General features: G+C 48.3%; 1 protein-coding gene across 1 annotated transcript in view; it reads left to right on the plus strand.

The window, feature by feature from the left end:
* EHD4 (EH-domain containing 4) overlaps positions 1–20,496 on the plus strand; it is a 55,010-nt gene that overhangs the window by 1,342 nt on the left and 33,172 nt on the right. Inside the window, exon 2 of the mRNA XM_011989263.1 lies at positions 9,278–9,375. Coding sequence (XP_011844653.1) covers positions 9,278–9,375 — 98 coding nt within the window. The remainder of the gene's footprint in view (positions 1–9,277; positions 9,376–20,496) is intronic.

The following is a 20,496-nucleotide window of genomic DNA, read 5'->3' on the forward strand; positions in this document are numbered from 1 at the left end:
GGCTGGTGCCCCTGGCTGCAGCTCTGCCCTTTCCCACTGGATCTGCCTTCCTTCCTCCCTCCTGCACCTCCTATTTGCTATCCCTAGCCTTTGTGTAATGCTTTTCTCTTTTTTCCTATCATCCCCTTCCCACCCCTCTATTTCCCTCTTTCCTGGGTCTAGCTTTCGTGTGACTGATTTGGGGGAGTGGGTTGTAGGAGGCACAGAGCTAGGGAGGGTCATCCAAGCCTCTTTAGGGAGAGGAAGTAGGATTAGAGCTGACAGACCACATCTCCTTTCTAGAAGTTTTTAAAAATAGGAACGGATCCTCCCAGCTGGCTGCTGTCCTCCCAAAGGCTGAAGCACCTCATCGTGCAGCTCCAGGGGCACCATTCACGTGGCCTGAGGAATGAATGATGTGCTGGATGCTGTGCACTGGCTCGACCGAGGGCCCCCCAGGCCCCTCCGCAGGTGCCTTCTGTGGAAGTCGGAACTCTCCGGGGAGCTGAACTCTCCTTTAGGGGCTTTTTGATGCTCCTATTGCAAATCAAAGAAAGTATCCAGGAAACCTGGCAATGGGATGAACAGAAATGTGCAGGTGATGTGAAAGGAGTCCCAGAGAAGTTCCGTCTTATTACTGATGGTGATAGGAACACTGTCCAGGTGATTTTTTCCAACCTGCAGGGCTGACTTTTCTAGGAGGAGTTTACTCTTCAACTCCAGAGCTGCCTTGGGTGGCACCAGAGTGTCTCACTGTGGGACAGGAGGTTGAGCCCTGGGCGGGAGAACCCCAGAGGGTCAACTCTCCAGATCTCTCAGGACAGAGTGGCCCAGGGTGGTGGGGAAGTAGACCAGAAGGGGAGGCCCCAGAAAGTTCAAGGCACAGGGTCTATCTCTGTGGAAGGCTTCCCTGGGGTCCTCTGGTTTCACTGCCACTGCCCTTTGTCTGAGGCTCTTTTTGCCCAACAAAGGCTTAATGAAATAAGCTGCCACTTTTTTCAGATTCCCACTTTGTGACGTCTGTATTCACAAGGGAGAAACCAGGAAGAGTGGTTATTGGCTTGTTTTATTTTGGCAAATGATTTACTTTCCTAACAAAAAAAAAAAATTTGAGTACAGAAAAGAAGTGTTCAGGAATGATTCTGAATGGCAAAGCTCATGTCTCAGAATTTAAAACTTGCTGAAAATAATTCATGTCTTATAATAAAAGCAAGTGTCAATTGAATTCAGAATAACACATAGAAAAATAATAGCAAATAATTATATGGCATTTATGTGTCAGGTTCTGTTGTAGACTTGTATATTAGCTTTAAATCCTCACAGAACCCCTGTGACATGGTGCTACTGTTATCCTCAATGGAGGGGGAGGAATCAAGGCATAAAGAGGTTACTTTAATTTCCAGGGGGTCACTTCACCAGTAAGATCAGTGCTGGGATTGAAACCCAGGCTGGCCGATGAACAGTACGATGTTTGGACTGGGAATCACTGCCCAGTGCCCCCTATTTAACTCGTAAGGCTGTTCCTAATATAGCCCTCCGGTAATGATGATGAAGATGGCAGTGATTATGTCCCCAGTCATCACTTACATCATTTCATGTACATTATTCTTTTGAGGTTGATAACAGACAATACTGTGGCCAGTCTACAAATGAGAAAGCAGAAAGCAAAGACATGACTTGCTCAGGGAGAGGCCATCAGGGAGAGACAGAGAGGGGATCGGAATCCAGGTTCCCCTTCTCCCCTGTCCTCCACCCCACACCTCTGCTCAGCACCAGCCAAGAGGAGTTTCTGTCCTTCTACCAAGTGTGTGTCAGGCTCACATGTAAGGGACATGCCTCATGTAAACTCAGCTACCTGAGAGTAAACAGCCTGATTAAGTAGTATCCACAGGACAGCGCCACACAGCAGTTATTCAAGAAAGAGTCAATTAGTTAGGGCGTTCAAATGTGTGTACATAATTATAGCTTCCCTCTGGGAACAGCACAGGGTTAGCACTAGAGGCAAACCTCTTTTCACATAGCATACTTCCCTGGGAACTAGGTCAAAATGTAACACCAAGTAAAGAAAATTGCTTGTTTTCTGTGGAGAACTTTCTCCCCCAGGCAGCCACACCAGAATCTCCCTGCGACAGGTGACAGGTGACAGGTTGTCATTACCTGGCCTTCTCCTTAAGGAGTGCTGGCTTGGGCATCTGCCCCCAGGGGCGTCTTTAAAAGAGTTAAATACCAGGTGATACCGGGAGGGGGACAACACCCTCCACCATTAAGCAAAGCAGCAGAGCCTGAGTCTCAGCCTCCCAGGCTGGCGTCTAAGGAGTGACAAGGGGGTCTATGGTGCATTTCTGAGAAATGAATATAAATTCCCAAAAAGATGTATATTAGAGAAATTCCATACTTGAACAATAAAAGGAGTTTAGTGTAGAACACAAAGAGTTCTATGGAAATGGCTGTAGTGGGACATTCTGAAACTCTAACAGACTGCTGCGCTCAGGACGAATTCCTCAGCGGCTGTCTGGGAGCTGCTCTGGGGAGGTGCTTGTTGACGTTCCAGAGGTTGCTATCAGGAGGCAGTTGCCCCCCACAGAGGAGGAGACAGCCAAGGGCACCCAGAGCACTGGATCCTCCGAGATGCCAGGGTACTCGGGTCAGTCCAAGAAGTGCCAGGCATTCACTGGGGTCTGACATTTCCCCCTGCAGTCTGCTTTTGAATAAGATGTTATGTTATTTCTCAGTCTCCTTTTCTAAAAAATGGTAATGTATGTATTTTCAAATTCAGCTAGCTACAGACATTTTTAGTCTGGGATCTAGTATTATTTTAAATTGTTGTCTTCCACAGAAGAAATTCTTAATCTCATGTACTTTGTCATTGCCTCTGTTTCTTTCTGTGAAAAAAGTTATTTTTCTGTGAAAAAGTCACGTTTTCTGTGAAAAATAACTTGAAACTTCCTTTTGAGCTGAAGGAGTGTGAACAGCCCTTCCAGGTCTCAGTCATTTTATCTGGGCCTGGTGATGGTGATGATAACCACTGTCTGGTGTTTGAACGGTGATTCCCCCATCATAAAACACACAGGTGTCTTACTGGGCTTGTACTCCATTTGTTACTTCTGTGTTTGTAATTAAGTGAGGCTTACTCAGTTTAGCTTTTGAGTTTTGATTTTTTTTTTTTTTTTTTGAGACGGAATTTCACTCTTGTCGCCCAGACTGGAGTGCAGTGGCGCAATCTTGGCTCACTGCAACCTCCGCCTCCCGGGTTGAAGTGATTCTCCTGCCTCAGCCTCCCGAGTAGCTGGGATTACAGGTGTCCACCACCACGACTGGCTACTTTTTGTATTTTTGTAGAGATGGGGTTTCACCATGTTGGCAAGGCTGGTCTTGAATTCCTGACCTCAGGTGATCCACCTGCCTCGGCCTCCCAAAGTGCTGGGATTACAGGTATCAGCCACCGTGCCTGGCCAAATTTATACATATACACACACACACACACACACACACACACAGGGTCTCACTCTGTTGCCCAGGCTGGAGTGCAGAGGCACGATCACAGCTCACTGCAGCCCCGACTTCTGCTCCAGCGATCCTCCCACCTCAGCCTCCCGATTGCTGGGACTACAGGCGTGTGCCACCATGCCCAGCTAATTTTTGTATTTTTTGTAGAGACAAGGTTTTGCCATATTGGTCAGGCTGGTCTTGAATCCTGAGCCCAAGCAATCTACCCACCTTGGCCTCCCAGAGTGCTGGGATTACGGGCATGAGACACTGCACCCAGCCAAGTTTTGAATATATCATAGTCACTATGTACCACTGGGAATTTTTAAAAACTGACTTACTAAAGTTCACAGCATCAGTCCAAGCACGTGCTGCTTCCCCTAGCCAATTTAGCTGCAGAAATTAAGGATAACAGGCTCTTGCCAAGAATCACTCTTGATTCACCAGCAAAATAGTTTTTTTTTTTAATCTGAGGGAATAACTGGGTTGTCTTGTGCATGTGTGTTGTGGTTCATTTATCTATAATAAACTTGCTGAAGCTTTCCCCATTCTTCTTTAACCTCAAGATTTGTTGGCCAGCCACGGTGGCTCATACCATAATCCCAGCGCTTTGGGAGGCCGAGGCAGGCCGATCGCTTGAGCCCAGGAGTTTGAGACCCACCTGGGCAACGTAGCGAGAGACCTTGTCTCTGAAAAAAAATTAAAAAAATAAAAAGATTGTGGTAGTTCCCTGGGTGGTGGTTCCCTGGTCACTAAACCATTGTTCTTTTTTTTTGAGACAGAGTCTTGCTCTGTCACCTATGCTGGAGTGCAGTGTCATGATCTTGGCTCACTGCAACCTCTGCCTCCCAGGTTCAAGCAATTCTCTGCCTCATTCTCCCGAGGAGCTATGATTACAGATACCCACCACCACACCCAGCTAATTTTTGTATTTTTAACAGAGACAGGGTTTCACCGTGTTGGCCAGGCTGATTTGAACTGCTGACCTCGTGATCCACCTGCCTTGGCCTCCCAAAGTGCTGGGATTACAGCGTGAGCCGCTGCACCTAGCCTAAACCATTGTTCTTGACTGGCAGCTGCCTGTACATTTCTGGTCCTGACATTCCAGAAATGCCTTTCTCCCTGGGCTCAGGCAGACCTTCCTGGCTGGGCCATTGCACTGGGCTTTCCCCTGTGGCAGTCAGGAGGGGATTTATAAAAGTACATATTTAGATTGAACCATATGAAATTGGCAGTCTTAAACCATCTTTAACCTTTAAAAATGGTAATTAGTTTCAATCTAATAGGGCAGCCAGGGGCTTTGCTGTGATCTGGATGTGAAATTCAGTTCCTGATTCCTCCTAGGCCCTGGAAGATAAGATCAGCCATTTGTGGTAGGACCATATAATAAGAATTATTACAGTTCAGTTGTCAAAGTCTTTTTGTGGGTTGTGTCCTATTTACTGTGCAAATTTAGGAAGTTATATTACCTCTCTGGTTTTACCTTCATCAATAAAGTGGGCTGGGGTGAAAGGAAGTACTTTGAAACAATTCTGTACTCACTCTGTTGTAAGCTTAGGTTCATTTGAACCTAATGGCAAACCTGGAAGTCCACAGGACTGGTAGAGTTGCTCAGAGAGGTTTAGAGACCCATGCAAGGTCAAGGTCTCAGAATGAGTGAGTAAGGGAGACATCTAGAGCCCAAATCTCCTACCTCCTGCTCCCCACCCTGACACTCCACACCACTAGGTAGAGAGCAAGCCACACAAGGAAGCCCCTTTGGGGACGAGTTCCAGGGCTGTGGCACGTCACCCCTTTGTTTTAGGATGTTGCCCTGTGCGTGATACGCCACACGGCAGTGGTTCCAGTGTGTGCTGTGGTAATAGTAATAGCAGCCGTGGTAATAGTAGCCCAGGAGTGAAGAACCTGGGCTCTGCAGTCAGCACTGCCAAGTTCATGTCCCGGCTCCATCACTTCTCAGCAAGTTATGGCGTGTGTCCTCTCTGTGCCCAGTCTCCTCCTCTAAATGCAGAGGCTCACAGCCCTGCCTATAAGGCTGCAGTAAGGCTGGAGTTCATGTGCATGGAAAGTACTTCAAACTGTGCCTGACACCCAGTAAGAGGTCAGGAAATGTTTGTGCTATTTTATTATTATAATGACTACAGATATTACTGTTTTGTTGAGGAATCAAAATCAGTATTAAGGTACTGCCTAGTTCTTCTAAAAGTCTAGTTTTTAAAATGCTAATCATTTAATTGGAATGTTAGTGTGGGGGAAATTTAAAGTAATCTCCTTGCCCTCCGCTTCTGTAGATACGTATGTATGTATGTATTTAACTGAGATAGGGTCTCGCTCTGTTGCACAGGCTGGAGTGCACTGGCACCATCAAAGCTCACTGCAGCTCCAACCTCCTGGGCTCAAGCCGGACTCCCACCTCAGCCTCCTGAGTATCTGGGACTACAGGCGCATGCCACCATGCCTGGCTAATTTTATTTTTTGTAGAGACAAAGTCTCATTATGTTGCCCAGGCTGTTCTTGGACTCCTGGGTTCAAAAGATCCTCCCCGCTCAGCCTCCCAAAGTGCTGGGATTACAGGTGAGAGTCACCATGCCTGGCTTTACTCTCTCCTTTTACTGTGTGACAGGACTCCTAGCAGCTTGCCTGAGACCTCATAGCCCGGACCATTACTTTATTCCCCCTCTCTGCTACCCCTGGCCCTTCCTTAGATGTGGAGAGGATGTGGAGTTGGGAGTGCCAGCCTAGGATCTTCGGTTGCTCCCTCTTCTTCTCTTACTTCAGAAGACAACATTTATCAGGTCATCCTCGGGTGAAGGCCACTCACAAAAGCCGTGTGAGGCTCCTGGATTGAACCAGCACATGTCTGCATATTTTACATGAAATGTAGAAGGCAAGGCACAGATCCTCCTTGTGTTAATCTCCCCAGGAAGGAGTAGGAAATCCATCTTGGGACAGCAAATCTGTGCTTGGAAACATTTCAATAAGCCAGGCCGGCCAGGGCCGTCTTACTGGGTGTCAGGCACTGTTAGAAGCACTTTCCGTGCACACTAACTCCAGGCTCACTGCAACCGTGAGCCTCTGCTTATAAAGGAGGAGACTGGGCGCAGAGGAGTCACATGACATACGTGGCCAAGTCCCACGGCTGTGAATTGATGGGGTCGGGACATGAACTTGGCAGTGCTGACTGCAGAGCCCAGGTTCTTCACTCCTGGGCTACGACTGCCACTGCACTGCTTTTATACACACAACAAGTACATTTGCCGTGCACCTCCCTTTCTCAGAGCAGAAGCGTGAGGCACGATTGCTAGAACAGCATTAGGATTTTTTGTGATCCCAGCATAACTTCGTAGGAACACATTCGTATGGAGTTGTCACCTCGCAGCATGAGCGTGGCACCACAGGGTCTCAATGCTCCTTTCTGTTCTCTTGCCTGCCCCTCACCCCGGACACTGTCTTTCAGGAAGCAGAGTCCAGCTGTGCACACAAAACCCCAGCCGCCCACTCTTGGGGTGGCCCAGCCAAAGCTCTCCCTCCCCCTCCCCCTCCTCCTCCTCGTCCTTTCTTTTTCAGCCCTCCTGGGCTCCTCGCTTTGCCCCCTTGTATGCCGTGTGGTGACGTCAGTGCATCTCACGGTGGCTTGCTCTGTGGCTGCCATGCCTGGCCTCTGCTGTCATGTCAGGAGGCCTGTGGAAAGGCTGTTGCCTTACACACAGGGAGTGAACAGTGTGCAAATTTTGAATCCCTCTGTTAGCCTCACCTGAGAATCTAGGGGGTGGCTGTTTTGGAAAAATGGATATTGAGTGTGAGCTTGTGATTTGGGGAAGAGATCAGCCTCTCCACGGGAATGGTTTGCAGAAAATTGTTTCACGTAGGTGTGATGTGTTCAGCTCTGCCAGATGTCTCGGGCCTTGTGGTGGAAAGGATGGGACGGCACTGAGAGACAATCATTCCTGACGAGAAACGAGGTTCACCACAGATGCGCTCAGAGCCCTGTTCCTACCCCAATTCTAGAGAATTGAATAATGGCACGGTGGGGTTTTTTCCGTGAACTTACAAAGAATGCTTGGTGAGCCTCATGTGCTTTATTCACACAAATCTCCCCGTGTCTGGAGACAGGTAGAAATGGGGGGGCTTCTCTTCCACTAACTTGACCCTTTACTTTTAACGTTATGAGGTTTTTAACTTTGTGGGTTAAGTTCCACCCCACTGACATCAGAAATAGTAGGTTGCGGTCTGCAGCCAGCATGCATAGCAGCACGGCCTCAGAATGTCATAACTGCTTTGTGCTTCAACTTTTCCATCTGCAAAAGGATCTCAATATCTTTTCCAATATCTTCCTGGGCCAATTTGAAAATGTAGGAAAGACTGTGTGAAAATCGTGTCCTGAGCCCCTTCAGAGAAAGTGATTTTGAAATGTCAGTATTGGCCGCTGTTACCCAGGGCTGTGCTGTCCACATGCGCGCTGTGGAGGCTGGCCAGGCCTCCCTGTCCTGCATTCCCAGCATTTTTACTTTATGAGTAATCCCCACCACTTCCCCATCGCACGGAAGAATTGAGGTTTTAGCTTTCTGCCCACACAGACGCAGATGTCAGCCATCCATGGTAGCGGAAAAGCAGAGGCATTCTACACTTTCTGCCTTAAACATACACGGTGCCTCACAAAGGTCCAGCCCAGGCCCTGGTGCCCAGGGTGGAAGTAACAAAGCACTTCCTACCATCACTTGTAGAGTTATTCAGTCTGAAAGCTAAAAGGACATCGCCAGACCCTGTCGGGAAGCCACCATTTTCACGGAGGAACCTGAGACCCAGAGCAGGAGGCCCTTACCCAGAGTCCCATAGCAGATTATCAGGAAACGCTGGGCAGAACTTGAACCCAGGTCTGCTTATCCACAGGCTCGATTTTTCCTCCCCACTCTGCTTCTGTCGGGTGGATGCGAGGGCAGAGACTACGGGGAGAAGGGACCAGGATCAGGAGGAGGAGATGGTATCAGGCAAGTGAGGAACAAGAGAGGCCTAAAGATGCTCAGCCAGGGCCTCCCCTAACCTGGTCGCCTCACCTACTCTCCAGCTCCCCTAGACTCCTAAGCACCTGGAGGATGTTGGGTGTCACAGGTGCCTGCCCCTCCCTGGCCCTAAGGCCCTAGGGGACACCAGGCTGGAGGCTAAGTCCCTGGGGCATCAGATGGGGAAACAGGCCCCAGTCCCTCCAGCTGTCATGCTAGGGAATAGGCAGGGAGCTTGGGGCTCTCCAGCCCAGTGGGGCAGTGCACCCTGAAGAAGGCATGGGATTCCCAGGGGGAGAAGCCCAGGATGCTTGGGCAGGGACCAGCATGGAGCGAGAAGAGGTGAGGCCCATGGCTTTGGAGCCAGGCTGACCTGGGTTTAAGGCACTGCTCTGAGTGACCCTGAGCATTACTTAACCTCTCTTAGGTTAAGGATAATTCCTTCACCTCATGAGGTCAATATGAGGATCAAATGAGAGGATATTTGTAAGATTCCTACATGTTCAATAAATGTTAGCTAAAATCAAAATGAACAGAAAGGCGTCAGGTGGCAGGTGGCAGCAGGTTCCTGTGCACCTCCCATACCTGTCCCATGGGCCAGCATCCGTTCTCTGTGGCAGGACGGAGGTGCTGTCAATCTCCTCCGAGCTCCTACTTCACAAATGACTTCATTAGCCATCCTCAGTTTCTGTCAGTCTCCTTCAGACCCCCCTTTACAGATGTCAGTAAGCCCAGAGAGGCCAAGGAGCCCCATGGTTGGAGCACTCTGCGATGTCCAGTTTCTGACCCCTCCTTTGATCCGTCTCTTCCAGATTCATGTGCTCACAGCTGCCCAATCAGGTCCTGAAGAGCATCAGCATCATCGACAGCCCCGGCATCCTTTCTGGGGAGAAGCAGCGCATCAGCCGAGGTCAGTGCCTGTCCCCGCCCCTCCCCACCAAGTGCTGGCTGAGGCCCTCTCTGCTGTGAGCAGAGGATTTCTGTCCCTGTCGTATTCTGTCTGTCCTCCAGCACAGCTGTTGGGCAGCTGAAGGGACCCCAGATGTCAACCAGGAGTTCATAGCATCAAAGACTCTGCCCCTCCAGGGGCTTGTATTCTGTGAGAAGATATTTGTCGAGTTACACATGAGTAAATGCAGATGAGGAGTGGGGTGAACACTGGGAGGTATCAGGGTGTGAAGGGACCTGCCTTGGCCTCGGGTTGTTGGGAGAGGCGCCTGGAGGAAACAGCACTGGCTGTAGGATCTGAAGGAGGAGTAGGAATTACCTAAGGGAAGCTCTGGGGTGGGGAGAGACTGAAGCGTTCAGAGGGGATCTGTGAAGACTAGAAAATGCTTGCGCAGAAGAGGACATCCAGGCTTCTCCAGCCTGCAAAAGACAAGGCTGAGGCAACGGCTGCTTCTAGGCCTGCGCTTTGTAGTCAAAACGGATGGGTCTGCTGAGCACGGTGGCTCATGCCTGTAATCCCAGCACTTTGGGAGGCCGAGGCAGGTGGATCAGCTGAGGTCAGGAGTTCGAGACCAGCCTGGCCAACATGGTGAAACCCCATCTCTACTAAAAACACAAAAATTAGCTGGGCATGGTGGCGCATGCCTGTAGTCCAAGCTACTTGGGAGGCTGAGGCACGAGAGCTGAACCCAGGAAGCGGAGGTTGCGGAGAGCTGAGATCACACCACTGCCGCTGCACTCCAGCCTGGGCGAAAGAGCGAAACTCCGTCTAAAAAAAAACAAAAACAAAAACAAAAAACACAGGTGGGCCTGCTGTCTCCCTCTGTCCTGCAGGAAGGGGGCATCAGGGGCAGACCAGAGGACAGAGTTGACTTATGGAGAAGAAATGCCTGATTGGGAGGGTCAGGATGGGTTCCTCCCATCACAGGTCCAGAGGCAGCTCAAGTCATTCCCTCACCCTGGCCCTTGAAACAAAGGCGGGTTGCTGGGAGGGAGGAGATGGAGCAGGTGCATCGCTGCCATCACTTCTGGCTGAGAACTCTTCACAACCCCTTGAACAGCAAGTCGGTAGCACCGTGCTGAGAAGTCCGAGCATGCCAAGGTTGAGCAGAAGCCTGTGTGGGGTCACGGTTGCAGGTTACAACCAGGCAGTGAACACCCCACAGCTCACAAAGCAGAAGTGCAGTTACATAGGCCAGCGAGGGTCCCGTGACAGGGGTCAAGAAAGGGATTCCGAGGCCAATAAGCCCTCCTTTCTCTTGGCATTTTGGGAATGCCATCTCTGCTGCTCCGTGGCCTGCAGAGAGCTCAGGGCTGCGCTGAGCCAAGGCCTCCCAGGGTTCGCCTGCTGTGCCTTCACTGTTTCAGTCAGGGACTTGCCAGGTATGGAGCGCCATTAAGGCCACCCTTCCCCTTCCCAGGCCTCCAAGAAACTTGCAATTATTTTTTTTTTAAAAAAAAACAGGTTAATGCTATTCTTCTCTCATAAATATCTTGTTTGCTTTATTTTCTATTAGAAAAGTATGAATGTTTGTTGCAAAGGATTCAGTCAATGAATAAGAATGTAAAAAAAAACTCACTGTCACAGATCACAATTATTAATGGTTTTCTCTCACTTCTTAGAGACTTTTTCCTATGCATATGCAAACACATTTCTAATAGAAATGGAATTACCATGCACATTTTCTACAACTTGATTTTTCCTCATAACAGTCTATCTTGGACATCATTCCATGCCAGTATATTCAGATTATTTCATTTGTTTTAATAGCTGCTTGGGTTCCATTAAAGGGACATAATATGGTTCATTTTGCGGATTTGTGGACATCATGATTGTTAATACTTTTTTATGCTTAGTGCTGTATACGGTCATCTTTTTATGTGTATCTCTAGACCTCAGTGCCAATCAATTTTTTTTAAGAGTCTGTTTAGGAGCATTAATTTAGCCCCAGAAAGGTTGCTCTGCAGATAGTATGTTTTGTTTTAACAGGAAAATAAAGCAGGCTCATGTTCCACAGCTATTCTGAGCTGCCCATGTTTCACCACTTCTCCATTTCTGACTGAATATGCTGGAGAAATATGTGGTCTTGGTAACTCTTTCTTTTTACCTCTAAATTTTAAGGCCTCCAGGTTTTGACTGCCACCATATGCATTTGTCCTCATTGGTAGGCCTTTAGCCAACTCTGTTCCCCCGTGTGTTGCAGCGTCTCTCCTTTGCTTAGTAATCGTGTCTTTCAAACTGTAGCTCCCTTACAGTGGTGTTGACACATGCATTAATGCTTCCAAAATGCTTTGAAGATCAGTTCTTTGTATCACTTTATAATATGATCTGACTCATATCCTGGTCTGACTTACCGTGGCATGTACTTACTCACATCCTATACACAGAAATAGCATATAGGTTCCAGCCAGTCGGCGGTCCCTGCCACACTGATGGACACAGCAACAGGTGGGGAAGGACCCAGAGCCACAAGCAATGACAGCACGACGGGCCACAGCCGTGGTTCCCAAGCCCGGTGCCACACAGTGTTAGGGGCACAGCTGGTGATGAAAGTCACTCAGCTGACATTTTCAACACATTTACCCCAAAGAATACGTAGTGTTGTAAAGCAGCTTCAGCTCAAACGATCGCAAACAGTGCCGCATTCTCACATAGGCTCACACCTACACCCAGCTTCATAAGACCAGCTTCGTAAGACCACAGCCCCACCTTTGCCAGGAATTAACGTCAACATGGGATAATAGACTGGGTACAAATTGTGACCCCACAAGATGTTTAAAGCATCCCCCACTGACTTCACTGGCGGGTCTTTGGCTCCTTTACAGGCCTCATGCCTGGGAAGGAGGAAAGGTGGCCGCTGATGTGCTGCCCTCCAGTGCTCTGCCTTTCCCCTTTGTGCAGTTGATGATTAACCCTCAAAAGCTGGGCACAGTGGCTGGGCACAGTGGCTCACGCCTGTAATCCCAGCACTTTGGGAGGCCGAGGCAGGAGGATCACTTGAGTTCAGGAGTTCAAGACCAGCTTGGCCACCATAGTGAGACCTCATGTCTATTTATTTAAAAAAAAAAAAAATAATACATAGCGTTCCAGGGGAGTAAATGTCATCTAAATCTCCTGTTTAGGAGCTGTATAAATGAAACTCATGAGGGCAATTGATTTTGGAGCAATTTTTACTGTGCTACTCCATATGAAAACTCCTTACCCCTCAAATGTTCCTTAGCTCAAATTACAGTTAGCAGAAAGTCTTCTTTTTTTTTTTTTTTTTTGAGACAGAGTCTTGCTCTGTCACTCAGCCTGGAGTGCAATGGCATGATATCGGCTCACTGCAGCCTCCGCCTCCCAGGTTCAAGCGATTCTTCTGCCTCAGCCTCCCGAGTAGCTGGGAAAACAGGTGCCCACCGCCACATTCAGCTAATTTTTGTATTTTTAGAAGTGACGGGGTTTCACGATGTTGTCCAGGCTGGTCTCAAACTCCTGACCTCAGGTGATCTGCCCGCCTCGGCCTCCCAAAGTGCTGGGATTACAGGCGTGAGCCACTGCACCTGGCCATTAGCAGAAAATCTTTAAGGACAACAGACTAGGTTAGTTTAGTTACTAACCTGTAGTTTTCCTGGCTGACGTGAAGTGTTGAATTCCCATCAAGCAAGGATAAAAATGTTCTCATATATTTATAATAATAATATTCTGATCAAGTAATAGCTTCCCAAAAGTTCTACAAACATTTCTTCTTTTCTTGTATTTTAGTAGCCAATGAAAGAATGTTTGGATTTCTGCGGTTTTCTAAATTGCTTTATTGAAGTGTGTAGGTAAATCTGAGTTGGTTCACTCTTCAGAACATCCTTTGCCCTTGACCATAGTAGCCAGGTGTTTGACTCTGCAATGAGAAGAAAGAGCACCTTTATCCACACACATAGCATTTTCCTTCCCACTCGACCTCTTATCATGCTGGCCCCTGAAATACTGTTTCCTAGAATACTATTGAGCTCATGCTGAACGTAAACATAATCTAGGATTTATTTCTAGAGTTAGCATGAACACAAGTGTGTTCCCAGCTACTTAGGACAAGCCTCTGGATTCTGACTCCAATCGTAACATCCTTTGAAAAATTATAATGTAGCAACTGGTATGCTTGTCCATCTATTTAGCACATGGCATGTTCAAGGTGCTGTTTTAGCCACAGATTATTCCTATGGTTTCTTGAGAATATGAGGTTTTGTGTAGCCTTCAATAGACTTGATTTTAGTAACAAAAATAGTGCAGCTTTTCCCTTTTAAAAATTTAAATAACTCTAGAAGGAAAAAACTCTATCTAAATTCTGTAACAGATCGACTTATTCTCTCAGGAACAACAGCTGTCAAATGAAAATTCGAGAGTGTCTTTTCCTGATGTTTAAGCCCTTGCCTCTTAATCCCAGCCTATTCATTATAAACCAATGAATAGAACTGAGAAGACAATGAAAAACTAAAAGGACAGAAAACGCCCTGCTAGTAAAAGTTGGGGACAGTAATAGTACATGAAACCGGGAGGATCTAACTGCACTTCAGATGACATGACAGGCAATAACAGAAGCTCAGAATCACTGATTACCATTTTAACATTTATATACAGACATCTTTAAGTCCCCCTAGGCAATGTTAAGGAAAGTCCTCAAGCACCAAAAAGGTGCCTGAGTAGTGATACAAACAGGAACAGGCTGTTTCAAGGGTCTGCTGACACAGCTGAGGGGCTCAAACGCGCTACAGGTTGAACATCTTTAAACTGAAAACTGAAAATCCAAAATGCTCCAAAATCCAAAACTTTTTGACATGATGCCACCAGTGGAAAATTCTACATCTGACCTCCTGTGACGGGGCACAATCCAAACTTTGTTTCATGCACAAAATTATTTTAAATGTTCTATAAAATTACCTTTAGGCCATCTGTAGATGGTGTCTATGAAGCATAAGTGAATTTTGTGTTTAGGCTTGGGTCCATTCCCAAGCTCTCTCATTATATACATGCAGGTATTCCCAAATCAGAAAATCTGAAATGCAAAGCACTTCCGGTCCCAACCTTTTCGGATAAGGTTTCCTCAACCCATATCTCAGAAGAATCGACAGAGCTAGGAAACGGGGCCTGGACATCCAAGCTGTGACTAAGAGGGGTGCAGAAAAAAATGAAAAAGGCACCAAGAGACCACAATGAGGGAAGTACAAACGCATCTACTTTTGAACTTTGAAGACAAAAGACCGGATTTTGAAGCTTGCCCAGGAAAGGAGAGAGAACAGTTACAGATGTCCAGATAAGAATGACTTCCCCTCTCGGCTTTGGTAACAAGAAGGATTTGAGAGGAAAACACACACATATGCAAAAAAGGAGTGACAGGCAATAACAGAAGCTTTTTTCCTAAGAGACCAGGAACCCTCAGTTCCCTTCCTTTGGTCTATGTGTCTGTCCTTCCGAAGGGCTGTTGTTGATGAGAGCCCGGCTGGAGAGATGGGCAAGCTCGCTGGCCAGCCAAGGCAGGGTGCTGTGGGCCGGTGTGCAGATAAAGTGAGACGAAGACATGACACTCTTACCACAGCCTCTGCCTGGCGCAGAGTCAAGGGAGAGATAACCGTGGCTGCCCTTCCTGTCGGTATCTCTTCTAGACAGCAGAAAGAGTGTGTGAAACAACAGAGAGAGATATGTGAGTTCAGGGCCCTTGGAGGAAAGGGAGCTGTGCGTGTGGCTGGAACACGGGTCCACGGCAGGTGGGTGCACGTGGCAGTAGACTCGAATTTGTCCTGAAGGCCACATGGAATACTGAGGGGTAGGAGGTATGGGAGGATGTGGTAGAGAATTCTATAGAATAGAACATGCAGCCACAGGCTCGATCATGAAGCCATTTTTGTATTTAGAGTTTGCATTCAGTGACCTGACTGTGAGCCTTGTCTGGATTTGGCAGTGACAGAAAAGTGTCCATCCCTGGAGGGGGGGCCCAGGCCTGCTGATTTGTTGGCAGATCCTGTTTTCCAGCCAGGGCTAAGGCCGGTCTGAGGCTGGGTTGTGAGGTCCTGGACATCACTAGCCACTTGGGCCTCTAGCAGGAAATCCTGATTTCTTTTTGTTTCGGGGAAGTTTTGACAAACGCATCCAGACTCCTTTTCCGCTGGTGCCACGGGAAATTCCACACCACAAGTGTTGCTGCTTCCGGCCCTGATGTGAGCATATCACCACCATGACTCACAGCAGCATTCGCCAGCCCTGGCAGCTATTTTGAGTTTTTGTTAATGTATCAAATGCATTATTGATTGTGAGAAATGACTGTTTTTATCTAAACTTGAAACTTAGTCTTTTACATGAAAAGAAAAGTTTTATTTGATGGGGAGAAGGACACTTCACTTACTTTGCGTATAGAGCATTTCATTTTTATGTTTATGATATAAAACATTTCATGGGATATCTCAGACATTGGGATACAGAGATTAATCAGAGAAAAACATTTGCTCCTTACTCTTTTGAGTAATAATAATAATAGCTAATACTCTGATAGTGCATTAAGTGCTTTCCACATATTATTAACTCATTTGCTCCTCACAAAAACTCTGTGAGGTAGGAGCAGTTATCCCATTTTATAGAAGAGAAGACTGAGGCACAGAGAGCTTAAGTAATTTGCTGACAATCATGTAGCAAGTATGGTAGCTTGTCTTAAAAGATGCTGCCTCCTCCCACCACCACGCCAAGACCCGTGCCTCCCAGCATTCGTGCCTTGGGAGTTTTCTGTCCATGCGTCTGGATTGACCTTCTAACTCACTTTTGGTTAGTAGAATTCTGCAGAAGTGATACTTCATGATTTCCTAAGTCTAGGTCATAAGAAGCCCTGCAGGTTCCACCTAAATCTGTTCAAGTGTTCATTCTGTGGGAAGCCAACTGCCATCTAAAAAGTCCAACAGTAGTTGTCATACTGTGACTGAGGCCGCCATATTGTGAGGGAAGCCCAAGCTAGCCACAGGGAGAGGCCAAGCGGCCCAGGCAGCCTGCTTGCCTGGTCCAGCTGAGCTGTGAGTGAAGGGGCCATCACAGAACCAGCTCAATTGGGCTGTCAGGTGACTCCAGCCCCAACTGCCATCTGACTATCACCTTCTGACAGACCCGAAGCAAGAACCCAACTGAGCTCAGTCAACCCACAGAACCACAGAGAATATAGAAGTTATTGTTTAAGCCACTACATTTTAAGGTGGCTGATGACCAAAATAGCCAACAAATGGTTGAATGGGATTTAAACCAGGCCGTCTGGTTCCAGAGTGCATGCTGTTAACCACAAGAGACGTGGATGCAAACCAGGGCAAAATGCAGCTGCCAGTCACACACCTGGAGAAGGCAGCAAACCCCATGAGAAAATGTAACTGATGCTTTCCCCCAACATCAAATCTTCTATTTTTTTTCCTTTAGCAATTTTTGGTGATAATTTTGCTTGGAAAAGAGTACACACTACCTTGCATTCTCACTCATAGGACAGTGGAAAGGCGAAAGAGGTTTTCTTATGTCGAATGTCTGCTGTGCATCCCACTCTGCTAGGTGCCCCCTGGTCAATTTCTTAAGCACCTACTACGTGTCAGGTACCAGGTGCCTTAGGTTTCACAGCAACAGTGAGACCTCATGGCTGCCTTCATGAAGCATGCACTGGGGGAGATAGAGGAGCGAAAACACAAAACAAATGCACCTGAAACAAAGACATGTCCCACAGCAAGGGGTGGGCAGTCAGGGAGGGCTCTCTGAGGAGGTGGCATTTAGGCTGGACATAAAGAATGGAGGGTTTGCCTGGCAGAGAGTTGGGGGAAGAGCTCTGCAGCAGGAGGAGCTGCATTGGCAAAGGCAGAGGGTAGGTGAGACCTGGCAGGTTCGGGGAAGGTGGAGGCTAGGGAGCAGCCAGGAAGTGGTGGGTGATGAGATCAGGAGGCCCCCCGCCACCTGCTATGAGCTGTAGGCCCTGGGGAAGTGCATAGATTTTTCTCTGAGAGTGCCAGGAAGCCACTGAAGGATTGTCTCTTTCAACCTTCTATTGATTACCTAGAATTATTAGGAATGTCCAGGTCTTCCTGTACTGGGCAGGAACAGCCCTGGGCCTGCCACTGAGTTCTCTGGGCGCGTTTGGTTGCTGGTTTTTCTCTTCCCTTGGGCCATGCGATTGCTGTCATTTCCTTCTGTGTTATACGTGTGGCATACGTGTTCTATGCCAGCCTGTCCCTGCTGCTCCCTTCTGCACTGGAGTCCACATGGCTGCAAATGATGCTCAGAAGACTAGCGCAGTGAGCCCCAGGGTCCACAGACAGTTATCACCTGGGGAGCTGTTAAAATGCTGCTTCAACCAGGCAGAAGGGCTCACACCTGTAATCCTAGGACTTGAGGCCGAGGTGAGAGGATCACTTGAGGGCAGGAGTTCCAGACCATCCTGGGCAACATAGAGAGACCCAGTCTCTACAAAAAATAAAATAAATTAGTTGAGTATGGTGGTGAGTTCCTGTAGTCCTGTCTCCTTGGGAGGCTGAGTCAAGAGGATCCCTTGAGCCCAGTAGTTTGAGGTTGCAGTGAGCTATAATTGTGCCACTGTACTCCAGCCTGGGTAACAGAGCAAGACACCATTTATTTAAAAAATAACTGCTTCCTGGTACACAGTTCAGGAACATATGGGCAGGGTCCAGAGGGTTCTGATACAGGGGGCCCATTTTGAGGAATCTGGGTTAGGGCTGAGCCACCACTCCTGAGCCTGAGCCTATCCCTCCTACATACCCTGCCATCCCCAAAACAAGTGAAAGAAGGGGCTGGCAAACTTGGAGAACCTACCGAAACCGACCTGGGCTTTGTCCTGCATCTCTGTGTGCCCCAGTGTAAAGGCTGCCCTCTCGGAGAACAGAGGGGAGGACTTGAATGAGAGAGATGACAGGGTGGGGCAGGCTCTGTGACTAACCAGCCTCCTCCCAGGGCAGGGCTTTGGAAGGAAGCAGAGGTGGCTGCCCCGCAGGAGTCACCAAGTGACCCGGTCGGCCTCACGGGCGTCTGACAGGGAGGGTGTGAGGCCTGATGCTGGGTCCTCTGCCTGTGCCTCACTGCTTGCAGGAGCACCCCCGCCTAGCCCACTTCGGAAGCTGGGATTTTTAGAAACCCCTAACGAAAATAAAGAAGGAATGTTTTTTAAGTTTTCAGGTATACTTTGAAACATTTAATAACCTTCCCTGGTGTTATGGGGACATTCCTGTTACACAGCCTCAATCCCTGTTGCTAGAGGTGGTAAAGCCCCTCTCCCTCCTAATCACTGGGCACCAGTGGAGAACCCCCAGCCTAGAAGGTGGGAGGGAAGGATTATAAATGCAGGATTCTAGGTGGAAGAGAGGTAGTAGGCAGTCCATGCGGAGAAACACTGGCCAGGCACGTTTCTCCCTGTCCCTGGCTCTTTCTCTCACCAGCTAGGCGACCTGGGCGAGTTACTTCCCCTCTTGGAGCTTCATTTTCCCCTGCTCTAAAACAGGGGAAAGTACTTTCTCTCGGACAGCGGGATCTTACAAGGATCTGAATGATCTGTGTTCATACCTAAGCGCTCCATAGATATCAGCCGTTCCTGTTATCTATGAAGCACAGAGTGGGAGGGAAACAGCAAAAGGCCCTGCCCAGGATACACAGGTGGCTCGAATTCAGGTTTCATGTACCTGTGCCCGGCAGGCATCTCAACCATCCAAACAAGCCGGAGGATGTGGAAACGCTGAAAATAACAAGGCTTTCAGGGAGCGTCTGTGTTTTCCTTAGAAAGACCGAGGGAGGTGGGGAGATGCAGGCACACTCCTGTGGGCCCTGGAGGAGGCTGACCTGAGCTTGAATCCCAGCATGGGGCCCTGTGAGCCTCTTTCCACTTTCATAAAGTAAGGGAATTTTCCTTCCCAGGGTTGTTTTGAAGATACCATGTGTAAACCATTTAACGTGGATCATGATTAATAACTGGTGATAGGGGCGGTCATGATTCATGTTCTAGAACTGGGGTGGTCCCAGAATAGACGGGCCCAGCTCAGAGGGCCCGCTCAGCCAAGCGCCCAGCATTTCTCAGGGGAGGGCAGAGGATGGCCGAGTCCTGGGACTCGGACAAGGGCCTTACTCTTCAGGAGATCAAAAGCAGGGGCGGTGAGGGTATGTGAAGTATTTGGGGCTGACCGTAGAGCTACGGAAAGCCACGAGAATGCAGGCAAGGACTGGAGCTGGGAAACCTGCTGAAGAGAATGACCTGGGAGTGGTGTTCTGTGGCTGAGGGGCCCAGCTTCTGTCACTCCTCCAATTCTTTTTGCCATAATCCTCTTTCTTGTATCTAGGGATATTTCTCACATGTGCCCTGATGCAGTTTCCTCAAGAAACCTCCATTCACCTGTAATCTTAGTCTCTTTCTCAAAGTCACCTCCAGTTGGAATCCAAATCGAGATACAAAACACAGATCAGACCATGTATGCAGTGTTTCGCCTTTTTCTGAAGCGCCCTGCAGTGGGTACGTGTGTGTGTGCTTGGGACAAAAGGCTACAAAAAGATAGTGAAGATTGTCCCACCCATATCCCCCAGTTTCTCTCCCAGAGCAGACCCTGTCTGCAGACCCTGGGGCTCCTTCCAGCTCACCCACCCACTCCCATGGAGCCCTGGCAGGATTCACTCCACTGCCCTGTGTCGTGATTTTCCCACTTGTAGTAAATCTTGGAGCTTGTCCTTGTCTGTACTTTGGAGCTGCCTCCCACAGTCCATCATATAGATGGACCAGAATTAATAGGTGGCATCCTTTTGGTGGGTGACATTCAGGCTCTTCCTAATCTTTTGCTGTTACAAACAGTGCCACAGTGGATGTAGACAGGTTAGCATGTATAGTGCAAGTGTATACAGTTGGCAGAATGTGCAAATGTATCTTGAAAAGTGCCGAGTAGGGAGGAGCTTAAAAAAAAAGAAATTGCTGGCCGGGTGCAGTGTCTCATGCCTGTAATCCCAGCACTTTGGGAGGCTGAGACAGGCGGATCACAAGGTCAGGAGTTTGAGACCAGCCTGACCAACATGGTGAAACCCCATCTCTACTAAAAATACAAAAATTAGCCGGGCGTG

This window comes from Mandrillus leucophaeus, unplaced genomic scaffold (assembly GCF_000951045.1).
Source record: "Mandrillus leucophaeus isolate KB7577 unplaced genomic scaffold, Mleu.le_1.0 Scaffold35, whole genome shotgun sequence".
NCBI classification, from domain to species: domain Eukaryota; kingdom Metazoa; phylum Chordata; class Mammalia; order Primates; family Cercopithecidae; genus Mandrillus; species Mandrillus leucophaeus.